Raw genomic sequence first — 13,160 nt, forward strand, 5'->3', positions numbered from 1 at the left:
TGCAATTTATCTTACATGTAAAATGTAACTTTTATAAACTAATCAGTGTTGCAGAGACAGTCAGACAGGCTTCCTACTTCAAGAAACCCTTCGCTGCCACTTCTGAGGAGCAACGGGCCTTCCAAAGAGTGAACAGCCATTTCTGGATTCATCAGTTGTGAACGCTTTGCTTTAAGCATAGCACATGCACACAGCACACCCAGAAACACCTCACACTCTGATTTATTTAAAAATGTCAACTGTCTAGTTCAAATTGATAAACATCAAATCCACGTTAAGTCCTTATGTAAAAATCATACGGATGCTAAGTTTTAAGACGCTCAAGGTAAATTCCCAATAATTTAACCCTATCTTTTCTTTGCCTGAAATGGCTGTTCTTAAAGTCTGATCAAACCCTCTCACCAAGTACCGATCCCCACTGACACATACCTCTTCCAGCTGTCCTGAAGAAACTGGATTATCTTCATAAGCAGGGAACTGACAACCTGCTTTGCAGCTGCAGAAGTGATTAATTTCCTCCTCGCACTGGGCCATTATTTTACAGTTTGCTTCTGGGCTTTCCAGGCCGGTCTCCAGAGGTTCACTCATGCTGCACTCCAGACACGGGTTCCGCTCTCTTGCCGGTAGGACCCCGGCTGACTCCTCCTGGGAATCCAGGGATGTCTGGGCACTCTTCTCCATCCCAGACTTCTTTAGCCTAGGGAGGAACTTCCCAGACTCAAGCTCAGACTTCCCATAGTAATGGCCTTCTTTCTCTGCGTCCTCTTCCAGGGGTTTGAGATCTGCCTGTGGATCTTCAAATGTATCGACTTGAGAAGGAATGGGAATATTTGCTTCATCTCTCTCGGATTCAAATTCTGACTCGCTTCCTCCTCCAGGGGAGAGTTCAGACGCAGAGATGGGGCGAAAATGAGTCCTGGGGGAGATGCGGATGGCCCGGTACTGGGTTCTGTCGACATCGCATATCCTGGGGTGGAAAACTTCGCTGTCGGAATCAGAGCAGAGGATCGATTTCGGTTTGAAGCTAGGACTGAAAGATGCAATCCCTTCGGGTTCAAAGGAACACTCTACATGGAGAACTTGTGAAAACGGATTGCTTAAGTCAAAGGAAGAGAAGGGATATTCGAGTCCAGGATCTTCAACTTGAAAGTTACCACAAGCTCCTAGTAAGTCTTCATGGAAGATGAAGGAAAATCCCTTATTCAATCCGTTTTCCCCGCTCTTCGGCTGGTCGTTCTGTTCGAAGGACACAAAGGGCTTCCATAACTGCCTGTGACCAGGAGCGAAGCTGTTTCCGGGGGTCATGAAGACATCTGTCCCCGCTATGGTCACCACGTCGGAAGCGGCACACTGCAACAGACTTCCTTTGGCGTGACTGGGTGGTGCGACTGCCCACTCCCCATCGCTGTTGAAGGTTTTGAGCTCTCCGTAAACTCCTCCCAGGATGAATGAGTTCTCTTTGTCTTGGGCCACGTCCCAAGGTTTTGAGGGGGTGGTGTAGTCCCCGCCATCCACCTTGGACAGCTCGCCGGACACAAAGGCTCTCTTCTCCAGGGTCTCCTTCTGGCCCTCCCACAGACGGTATTCTGACCTCTGCACGGCCTTGTTGGGCTCCTGAAGGGGCTCCGTCGGAGCCTCAGCATCCAAACAGCAGCAGCAGTTATTTACATCTGTCGGGAACAGCTCATCCTCAGCGCTTTCTATCTCTAGCAGAGCCGCAGAGCTTCTGTCTGCCGTCTTTGTCCAAATGTCTTTAATAACCCCTGAGCGGTAGCCGTCTCCGCGTGGACTGCCTTCACTGCACACTTGCGTCGTTTCGAAGGCTTTGCTCTCTGACTTTTGTTCTAGCTGAATACCACAGACAGATTCTAGTTTAGATTTTTTTTGGAAAACTAATGTTGGGATTTCTCCTAAAGTCCTACTGTTTTGCTGGCAAGTTTCATCCTGCAAAAAATCTAGGAGTTCTTCATCTACATAATTGGACGAGACTCTAGGAACTACGTAATTAATATCCTCTGCGTTAAACTGTGTGGATTCTTCAAACTGGATATTTAACGTCTCATTGTCTGAACGTGTTTCTTCTGAATGGGACCATGGACTACAAGTTCTTGTTGAAAGATTAGAACAGTGTTCATTTTCTTCAAAGGCACTATTTTTGGTCCATATTAGTAATCTAGACTGTGTTTTCCCAAGCATGTTAGCACTAGAATCTGTATTTTCATTTCCCAAGTTGAGTGTTTCAAAAGAAAATGGTAAAACAGAATTACTGCATTGCACTTCAAACACTGAAAAACAAGAGTTTATACCAGATCCTTCATTAATATCTGAAAAGAGCTCTTGATTGCCGGCCAGCAAATGCGGATTGAGCACTGTGCTGTCTAAGGTCGGGGAGAGTCGAACCGGGGAGTCTCCCGCAAAACTCTCCCCATCGGCATCGCCAGAGCTGGACGAACAGCACTCCCAGAACTGGGCCAGGCCGCCGAGGTCTTGCAGGAGAAAGCCCTCAGCACCCACAGAGCTGGTACAGTCTGCCCATATTGCACGTTCCCCTTGCAACTCCATTCCATCTAACACTATGCAACATTCTGCCTCAAAATCTGTCTTCTCTTTGCTTTTTTGTCGAATCATATTCAAAATCCGACTTTCTCCTTGCGTGGTTTCTGAGGCACCGGGATCCAACATGGATTGGTCAATATCCACTTCGTAGAAGTGTGTTAATTCTGACAGATGAATATCATCCAAGTATTTGTCGTCCTCTGGCAGAGGACAGAATGAGGTCCCAGCGAGGTCGATATCCTCATTTATGACTGCAGGCATTTCTACAAAATGACCATCGATGAAAGTGCCTGCCGCGAGGTATGTCTTGTGAATGTCGCTGTTGCTGATGCAGAGGCCGCGCACCGACTCGGACAGCGCCTCCGCGGCGGCCGAGGCCGCGGCGCCCGCGTCCTGGCCGCTGCGGTAGGCGGTCTCCAGCTTGCTCTTCCTGCTCAGGGGCGCGAAGTACTGGGCGATGGGCTCCGTGTACCACAGCGGCTCCTCCTTGTACTGCCTGTCCGCCCCGCTCTCCAGGAGCAGGCCTCTGCCCGCGGCGGCCCCCGCCTCCTTCCTGCCCGGCTCCTTCAGCGGCCGCCTGCCCCGCTTGCACGGCTGTCTGATGGAGCCGCCGCCGCTGCTGCTGCTCCCGGCGGCGTGCGGCTGTCTCTCCGCCTTCTCCGCGTGCTTCAGCGAGAGCCGGCTCTGCGCGCTGCGCGCTCCTTTCTTGTTCCGGATCTCCCGCGCCTTGTGCCTCGCCTTCACGCACTTCGCCGACGCCTTTGGCTCCCCCTGGTTCCCGCTGGAGCTCGAGCCGGCTTCGCTGGAGCCGGAGGACCAGGAGCGCGGGCGCGGCTTCCCGTCGGGCCGGTGCCGGCTCTGCTTCTTGTAGGGCGGCGGCGCGGGCCGCTCTTCGCCGGGCCCGTTCCTGAACCTGTTCTCCTTCTCGCTGTGGCTGCGGCCGCCCTGCGTTCTCTCGTGCAGGCTGGCGGGCGCATCGCCGCTTCTCTCCCGGATGACCTCGCCTTCGCTGTTGCAGTCCTTGGGGGAGGGCGTGTCTGTGCTGGCTGGAGGGGCTGTGGACGACGAGGACGAGCTGGAGTAGGAGCCGACTGCGGACTTGTTCCACACGGTCATGATTTCCTGCAGGCAAACTGGCTTCTCGGACAGCGGTGGAAACGCTTCATAGTACCTGAAAAAACAAGAGATTTCAAAAGCGGGCGCTCAGACGTATCCGATATAGTAAAACAACATCACCCATCAGAGAAATGGGGTATCTCATTTTAACAGTCAGTGTTTACACGTCATCCATGAGTGAGCAACTTAAAGAAAAACCTGACAATACAGTAAAACCTTTAAATTTAGGTCCATGGATCAAGCACTTTCAACGTTCAACACCGGGATAAGCGCTACAGGAATACTTAGAGAATATGTTAAGATGACGACTTTAAACTTTGGATTTTCATAAAGTTACAAGTACAAATGCGATACGGTGGGCAGAATGCTAATATTCTGATAAGGACTATCTGAATGTGAATCTCAGCTCATTTACTCTGCTTGTGACGTCAAGTGACTCATGCAGTGTCACAGGCCGTTGCCTCACCTGGAAAGTGGGGGTACCGTGGCGTCTCTCACATGGCTGTCACGCGCACTAGAAACAGACGCGGGTGAGGAGCTGGAGAGCAAAGCAGCTGCAAGCACACGCCCTGAAGCCACGCTCCCCGAGCCTGAGTCTCACTCTGCCACCTGCCAGCTCCGTGACCTGAGGCACAGCTCCTAAACCTCTCTGTGGCCTAGAACACAGGCTGACCACAGTATCTATGTCACAGAGCTGTGAGGAGTACTAGGTTTATTATGCTTTTTCGGGTTATAGGAGGACTTAACATGCACAAGGAGGCAGAGGGGCACCGGCACAGACTCTCACTGCGTCTCCTTCTCAGGAGCCAAGTGCGACACCCAGCTGGTTAAGCAGGCTGTCAGAAATGGCAGCGATCATGGGATTCAAGGGTTCGGGAAAGGGGATGGATGCCGGTGAGGCCCGGAACAATCAGGTTGTGATTGTTCAAACGAGGTGGGTCACACCTGAGCCTGATGTTCCAGGCATGCTGCGGTCTGCTGAGCGCCCACTGCGCGGCGCGGGAACCCGGGTGAAGATACGAAGATGCCCCCTCCCCGTGCCTCGTGAGAGCAGCAGCTACTGCAACAAGGGGCAGGAAACCAGGGAGGCTGCCGTCGGAGGGCTTGGAAACAGGGTTTCAGTTTTCGAGAAAACTGGTAGCCACGGAGGGTTTCCGAGCCAGCCAGACCAGACTGGCAAAGGAAGACTGGGAGTCAGACCGGCTGCCAGGGTGGGGAGTCACTGCGGAGGCCAGCCAAGGTCACACACGGAGGGAGGGATGGAGGGCTGGGTTTTCACGGGCCTACGCCGGACTCTGGTTTTCTGTCTGCACCAAGCTGCCCGACGGAAACATACTGTGAGCTTTGTGAGTCATTTTTAATGTCCTCGGAGTCCCGTTAGAAGTGTAAGAAGAAACACGTGAAATTAATTTCAACAGTGTACTTTACTTAGCCAGATATGTCCACACGATCATCTCATATATACTCAATAGTAAAAACACTACTGTAATGCTTTACATTCTTTTTTATATGAAATCTTTGGACTCTGGGGGTCGGGACGCAAACAGCTCATCTCCATCTGAAACAGCCACGTGGAGCATGGGCACCAGCCACACGCGGCCACGCCTACCATGCAGGACGGCACACGCCACATGACCAATGACAGCCTGCTTTCCCCTTAAGACTTACAAGTTTGAAGATTCCCCTGACACGTATGGTAAGGAACTCTGCTTATAATGCGGCCAATTTAAATACAAACCACTTATGAAGAAAGCCGGAAAAGCATCTTCAGGAAACAAGTCTGACATGGGTTCCTGACTTGCCCACGTTCCCTCTGTAATCAGGGGGAAGCTGGCTTCCTTGTGTGTAAAACAAGGACAAACTTCATTCCCACCGTTGGCTCAAAGGACTGGCATTGAATTTCAAACGTCATATATGAACGGACCTAAATAATAACCTTGTTCGTTTGATCAGTTTCACAAATATTGATTCAATGTGTGTGGAAAAAGATAAAACCATTTTATCCACCTTTGGATTCTCTGTGTTGGGCACACAGTAAGTGCTCAATAGACTCCTGAGTTATAAAATAGCAAACTAAATAGAAGATGACAAACTAAACCTGTAAACCACGCAGCAGGGCAGTCATTAGAGTGACTTTATCATGGAACACAGTCTGACGTACATTTCCACTTGATCCTTCGCTGTGGGCGATAGTTCTGCCTCTGGAGAGGGAGACCCCTCTAACTTCTTGTGAATCTTCTCTTCTGTTAACGAAATAAAAATTCAGAAAGATCTGTCTTGTATCAAGTTGGTAAATGCTCGTGTTTCTAAAAGTTCCTCAAGTAAATTGAATCAGAAATGACACAGGCTTCTATGGCATAGAAAGAACTCTACACCAGTTATCTCTTTAATAAAAATCTATTTCTTCAGGGGCTTCCCTGGTGGCCCAGGGGTTAAGACTCCACGCTTCCAATGCAGAGGGTGTGGGTTCGATCCCTGGTCAGGGAACTAAGATCCCACATGCTCCGTGGCACGGCTGAAAAGACAGAAACCTCTTTCTTCATTAAGCCAGAGCAAACTCTGCTCAGCCATGAACACTGGGCCGAGCTCTCTCACCTCATCACTGACAGAGCGCGCTAGAGGCACACAGTTACGAGACTGAAATCCCTGGGTGCTTATTAATTATGCCGCAAGGGCAGAACATCTGTTAGGATTCCAAAAATATTTTCTCACAAGATTCTGCACTCACGGACTTTATATTGCCTCTTCCTGATTAACACTGACATGTAAAGAAAGTTACTACAATTAGCTCTGTTATTTAGCATCTAGGGGAGCAAGGGCTGTGTTTCAACTCTTGGCTCACGATCCTGCCCTCAGATTAGAAACAAACTGTGCCTTTAAAAAGGCCTGGGACTTGGGGGCGTGCAGCAAGATGACCATGAAGAGGACAAGCAAAATAAAAGCCCTTAACAGGTAATTCTTATTCTATGGGCCTGCAGAAACGCTGGGGAAAGAAGCTGTGAGCGTTCACTCGATGGGCCTGTCGAATCTGCCTTTCCGAAGCCGTCAGGACTCGAGGCAAAAGCTCCTGCGGCCAACCTGAAGTGACAGGTGATGCACCTCTGCCGGCCTCGCTGTCACCCAGACAAGTATCAGTTTGGGGTGGTGGGGAGGAGGAGGGAGGACGGAAGAGACCAGAGACGACTGCTCCAGATCCAGAGCTTCATCTCCTCTCCGGGAGTGCTCCAGCAGGTGAAGTCACTCCTCTGAGAGCAAGGGACCTCTCTGCAGAGGATGGCCATGGGCTGACCAGCAGCCACCCACAGCCAAAGATGGGGCAGGACACCGGCCTGGTGACACGCTGGGCATGAAGACTTCGGTTTGGCGCTCTTTCTTTCAGATCGGTTCTGAGGCCTGTGCCCTGCGTGGTGGACGTGGACAGCCCGTGGGGACAGCGCTCTCACCTTGCTGGCTCTGCAGGTCCTTCAGCCTGGAGCAGAGCTCCTCCACTAAAGTCTCAATGCCAGAGCTCTGCAGGGACAGAAACGCACAGTGACTGCCAGGTATGGAAGAGTCAAGCTGTTTGTACACTGTCATCTTAACAGGAAAGCTTTACAGATCTTTCATGTTTCAAAAGAAATACATTACCCATATTTAAATGAACGTAAGAGTCTAAAAACTATAGGTTTGTAGATTCAATCCAGTAGACATAGTTTACTAATAAAGCATATTCACCGGCACTTGCTGATAGAATGTGAAAATACTTATGAGACTCCCGGACTGGCCCTGTCTTCCCAGGGGTACAGCAGCTTGCTCACAGGGGAGCCTCAGGACCTAAATGCCTGTCTTACGGCTAAGAGCCCATCACTGTCAAAAACATTATTCAACATCTGTAACATCTGTGTGAGCAAAGGGCTTGTACCAGGCTCAATACAAATTAAAATCACAAAAACTGCCTTCTGGTCCTCTTAGCAGTTCACGGTCTAAAGAAAACAGGTGATTTCTTTTTCTTTTTTCCTCTTTTAAAGTGAACCACTCATGACTGGAACAGAAAGAGCAGATGGAAAACATATGTCATCACTGTGAACAAATGTGAAAGCTGCATTGCAGGGGTCATGGATAGGGTACTGACCTCTGTACAGAATCAGGGTAAAATTTAAGGAGAGGGCGTGGAAGAGTCTGAAATTGGTGGGAGGGTGGGGGGAGAATAAGAGCCTCACTTGACGGAAAAATGAATGATGCAGACAGGCGTGAGCAAACCTTTCACTACGCAGACTTTCAAACTGGTAAAATTCTGTCTCTCTCGAGGGAGGAAAAGGAAACAACCTTTCACAAGGTACTGGAAAAGTGAACACATTTCCCAGGAGCTCTGTGTTTACTCAGCAGCTGAAAAGTCCTACTTAAACTGGAACCGAGTCCCTCTAGGTGGGCATGACCCAAGCGGACGCACAGGACTCTGCTGCCCTTCGCCCTCGCAGGGCCTCGAGGGGCTAAAAATAGAACGTTACCCCATTTGCTTCCCTCAAAATGACTCAGCACGAGCAGCAGAGATATTCCAAAGGAGAAACAGCACGGTCACACAGCTGAGCGAGAAGGGTCACAATATGAACGGCTAATTGTACACACCGATTAAGTTACACGCTACCCACATCACAGCACCGCTTTCGATGGGAGACGGGACAGAAGGAGAAAAGGAGAAAATGGGCCGGGAGAGAGCTGACCTTTCCTGAAGAAGCCCTAGAAACCACGGCAGGGACTAAGTCATAAACACGGCTCCGACTACACAATTCCACCGGGGAGACTCACTTACCATAGCGTTCAAGGTGTGATGAGTATGGCCGCTTTATTCCATTTCCCCCGGACCATGAACCTAACACCAGTGTCAGCTGACTGCCGGCGGCACGCTGCTCTCTGTACAGCAAGCCTGTGTCGCTGTTTCTAAACCCGGCGCCAGCCTCCAGCGCAGAACTCCTAGCCCAGGGCATTGCTTATTCCACTCCGGTCAGTGCTCTGAGCCGGTGGGCACGTACTGTCCTCCACGGGCCAGCCGTGACCAGTCACCAGATGCTACTCGCTTTTAGGCTTTGTCTTGGAAATTCCTTCCGAGCAACTGTAAAATTCAGTGGCTCTGGACAGTAATGCAGCTTAGGAGTGTATCCATTTGCTCTCACGTGCAAATGGGAGGAGCAACACGCATCTCCACAAGGGACAGGCACTGCCATCAGGCCTGTGTGCCTGCCTTAATTCCTGCAGCATCCTAACTACAGTTTCTCAAGAGCAAAATCATTAGACCGCTGGATTATCACATGAGCAGACAGAACAAAAAAGGGTGTCAAAAGCCGCACTGGACCCTGTCATCTCCCAGCAGGCATTCTGAAGTGAGGATCTGGTGCTACTAATGAGAAATCTTATCCTTCTTCCCAATTATATTAACTAGATAATTTTAATTATCATACTTAATAGCATACCATATCCACAAGGGCATTCAAGAACACCCAGAGCCTACAGTATTTTAAGGAAGAAGTATATTATAGTCATGCTTTAGGGATAACTCAAAGGGAGAAAAATGCTGTAGATTAAAAAAAAGAAAAACAAACACTAACGTTCTACCATTTAACTCAAGAACCACTTTCCCAGCTACAAGATGGATAATAGCCATTTACCTCCCAGTATCAAACCAACATGAAAAATTTATCTGGAAACCATAGGATCACTCTAAAATGCAAGTTACAGTATCCAAATCTTTATACCAAGAAACCACACAGCCTGGTGCTTTTCAGGAGAGGTCTGGGAGGCAGTCTTCCGTAACGGTCATTCACTTGTTTATTCCTCCCTCACTCAGAACAGCCTGCGAGATGAACCCCTCGCCCCCACGGAGCTTACACTCTACTAACTCCCACGTCTCAGGAGACGGCCCGGACCGATGGACCTGGGCCTGGGTCCCCGGCCCTACCCACACTTGCTGGGCGGCCGAGTGCAGGCCTGCTCCTTGTCTCCGAACACCCTCATCTCAAGGTTCCTGAGAGTAAACTAAGGTAAGCATGCCTGTCACATTAGTCACTCGAATACTGGTGCCATCTCTAGATGGTAGGTATGATTTTCATTTTCCAGAGTCTCATTTTTGGATTCATCGCTTTTCAAACACCTTGGGATTTTTGCTCCGAGCTTGAGGTTGGACGATTCAGAATGAGAAAGCGACCTGATCCAGAGAACGCAAGGTCCTCTGGGTCCTGCCCGCGCCGCACGGTGGGGCCCTGCCGCCTTCGCTCCCCCCAGGCCACAGGGTGGACCCAGGGGCACCTCCGGGATGAGGGAGCCCAGTCAGACCCTCAGCAGCGAACCGTCCCCCGGCTTCTGGGAAAGCCTTGTCACTGGTTTCCTGACAAACTTCCATTCCCACCCCACAGCACGGGGCGTCTTCCTCCTCTCTTCCCATCCTGCTCAGCTAAGGACTTTGATCTTTAGCATCAAGGAAGCAAAGGCAGTCTGACTTGTCCTGCCTGGTTATCCCTCCTCTCCACAAGGGTTTCTGTGGGTTTCGTGTTAATCATCTCAAAGGCTAACCTTTTACGGACAACTTTTTGGACTGGACCTCCCCTAAATGCTGGACGGACAGCCCCGCACCAGCCCTGTGGTCACTGACCGGTGTGACATGCAGACACACTCAGCTGCCTGTTCCGTGCAGGACCCGGGGTGGGGGCGGGGTCACACAGGTGTGGGTCTGAATTTCGCCTCAGGGTTAGCCACAGAACCACCCGTAAGTTATTCACCTACTGAAGCCTTGCTTTCCACGTCGGGAAAATGCTAGGATACCACTTCCAAACAGCTGGGTTTTTGACTTCTTGTGTGTTAGTGGCTCAGTCGTGCCTGACTCTGCAATTCCACAGACTGTAACCCACCAGGCTCCTCCAACAGCGGAATTCTCCAGGCAAGAATACTGGAGTGGGTTGCCATTCCCTTCTCCAGGGGATCTTCCCAACCCAGGGATCGAACCTGGGTCTCCCGCATTGCAGGCAGATTCTTTACCATTTGAGCCACCGGGGAAGCTGACTTCTTGTACTGATCCCCTAACTTCTTTTATCTTTTCTATTTACTGCTGCTTCATTTTTGGGTCTACTTCTGGGAGACTTCCTCAGCTATACCTTCCCACCCTTCTTCCAGCCTTTCATTCCTATTATCACGTTTAGGATTTTCAGGAGACCATCCTGCCACGGGACTGTTTCTCTGCAGCAACCTTCCCCTCAGTGAGGAGCCCCCAGTCTTCAGAAGTGTGGCAGCCAGGGAGAGGAGAGCCACGCGGATCCACCCGTCAGCCTCCGGTTTTCACTGTGAGATCTCACGCTTCCCTGCAGAGGTGCGGGGCGCTGCACCCTGCCTGGCTCCCCCTCTGCAGAAGTACTGACGGGACGGGGGAGTCGCTCACCGTGCACTCTGGGGACCGGGTCTCGGGGACTCCTCAGTGAGACACTGGCAGGGCGACGCCTGTCCTCTGGGGATGCCGACTCCTGGCTCCATCGGCCATCAGCAGAGCCCCAGCCTCGTGCGGAGAGGGTCTCAGCACTGAGCCGGCCCTGCGGAGGCGCCGGAGGAGCCAGGAGGGCAAGCCCGGATGGTCGGGTCCCCGCTCCGTGGGCGGCAACGGGCTGACCCCTCACACAGGACCGACTCGGGGCCACCCAGCGGGGCCCAGCCCGGCCCACAGCACCGTTCATGAGAAACAGACGGGAGAGCAGGGAGCGCGCCGAGAATGTACACCAGGGCTCAGCGCCAGGCCTTCCAGTGGCTGTGGAGTCACACGAGCGCGTGGCGGGTGTCACACAGACGGTGCCACAGGAAGCAGCGGGACACACGGGCACGAGGATGAGAACGCATCCAAGGGTGCGTAACTTTAAAAAAAGCCCAAATGGCTGTCTGTCTCTGCCCTCCCGTGAGGGCTGGAGTCCCAGCCCTGAACGCAGGGGCATCCACACACGCCCGCCCACGGGCGTCCCCAGCTCTTACTGCTGTGCACTCTAGTCTGTGTTACGGAGGAGGAGAGAGGCGCCTTCCACAGGCCAAGGAGGCATGTAAGAGAAGACCGTCTTTCTGGTGAGGTCCGCAGCTTTCATCAGACACTCAGCCTGTGATGCCAGAAGACGGTGAAAAAACAGCTGACTCGAGTGCAGCAGGCTGACGACGGAGGACATCCTTGAGCAAAAGCGCTGCACGGGATGGGGACTCAGAAACAGTCCCTGCTGTGGTCTTTACCACGGTCAGAACTGGGAAGCCCCTGAAAGGGCCAGGACCCGGAGAAGAAACAGCTTTATAAGTGTTACAATGGACAGTGAGCAGTGAAAGAAATAAGGTCATACCATCAACATAGATAAAATCTCTCAAAACGTTAACTAAAAACAAGTTGTAAAATACATACAGAACGATACCATTCATTTGAAGTTTACATGCAGAACAGTCCGCCTTTGCTTATCGTCTCAGGGAACATTCAGTAGAAGGATACAGACATGCACGGGAAATGAACAGGTTCTGTGTGGCGGTGCCCAGAGAGAGAGACAGAGGGAGCGCACTCAGGGAGGGGACGTGGGGGGCTCAAGCCATGCTCACAGCTCCGTGCTTCCCCAGCCGTGTCCACAGGGGCGCAACGCTGTTCCGGGCTTCACACCGTAACCCCCTCATATGCCTCTTTTTATGCCCTCACCCTCACATTGTTATAGCAGCCCCTCTCATTTGTTTCCTTTTTCACACCCTCGCTTACAGCACTTAATAGTTCAGGAAATTTCCTATAAAAATCCCTACATTTTCCTAAAGAGACAAAAAGACCCGGCACCCCCAGGACGACGCTCCCTGCTCAGATCACCAGCCCCTGCACCCCAGACATGCGTATCCAACTGTGTTTTCAAGATCTCTGCTGGCTCTCCCAGGCACCTCACATTCAAGTCTTAGTTCATGCCCATCCACTCAGATCTAGTGTTCCTTCCCGAATTCCCTCTCCTTGGTAAGGGAAGAGTCCACTCCTGCAGTTGCTCAGGTCTGTCTTCCTTGATTCTGCCCTCCTTGCAGGGGTGGCACCCCCCAGGGCTGGGGGGCCGCAGCAGGAGGTGGGGGGGCAGAGCTTCATCTGCCCTCCCCTTGGCTCACATGACGGCCTGAACCATCCCCCGCCCCCCATCCCATCGGGGGAAAAGCTGTCTTCCGCTAAACCGTTCCCTGGTACCAAAACGGCTGGGGACCGCGGCTCCACCCCACACCCGATCTTGTCAGCTCTGCTTCCAAATATATTTAGAATCCAACCAGGCCTTATCGTCGGCGGCCTTCTGGACTCCTGTAACAGCCTCTCACCTGCTTTCTGGGTCTACCTCTGCCTGGGAACCTGCCCGGCCCATGCACTCTTCATGTAACAGCCAGCGGCACGCTATTAGCAGGTTAAGTCAAGTTGCATTACTCCTCTGCTCCAAACTCTCCAACATAAGAGGCTTCTCAGAGGAAAAGCCGGAGCCCTCCTAAGGGCCTACAGG

General features: G+C 51.7%; 1 protein-coding gene across 4 annotated transcripts in view; it reads right to left on the reverse strand.

Moving 5' to 3' along the window:
- The window catches only part of KIAA0232 (KIAA0232 ortholog), an 80,715-nt gene that overhangs the window by 15,275 nt on the left and 52,280 nt on the right, over window positions 1-13,160 (reverse strand). For all 4 annotated transcript variants that reach the window (XM_070462441.1, XM_070462442.1, XM_070462443.1 and 1 more), the window contains 3 exons: window positions 7,116-7,182; window positions 5,834-5,915; window positions 430-3,727 (listed from right to left, as the gene is read on the reverse strand). In XM_070462441.1, the coding sequence (XP_070318542.1) occupies window positions 430-3,727; window positions 5,834-5,915; window positions 7,116-7,182 (3,447 nt within the window). The remainder of the gene's footprint in view (window positions 1-429; window positions 3,728-5,833; window positions 5,916-7,115; window positions 7,183-13,160) is intronic.

The sequence above is a fragment of the Odocoileus virginianus genome, unplaced genomic scaffold (genome assembly GCF_023699985.2).
Source record: "Odocoileus virginianus isolate 20LAN1187 ecotype Illinois unplaced genomic scaffold, Ovbor_1.2 Unplaced_Scaffold_5, whole genome shotgun sequence".
Taxonomy (NCBI): domain Eukaryota; kingdom Metazoa; phylum Chordata; class Mammalia; order Artiodactyla; family Cervidae; genus Odocoileus; species Odocoileus virginianus.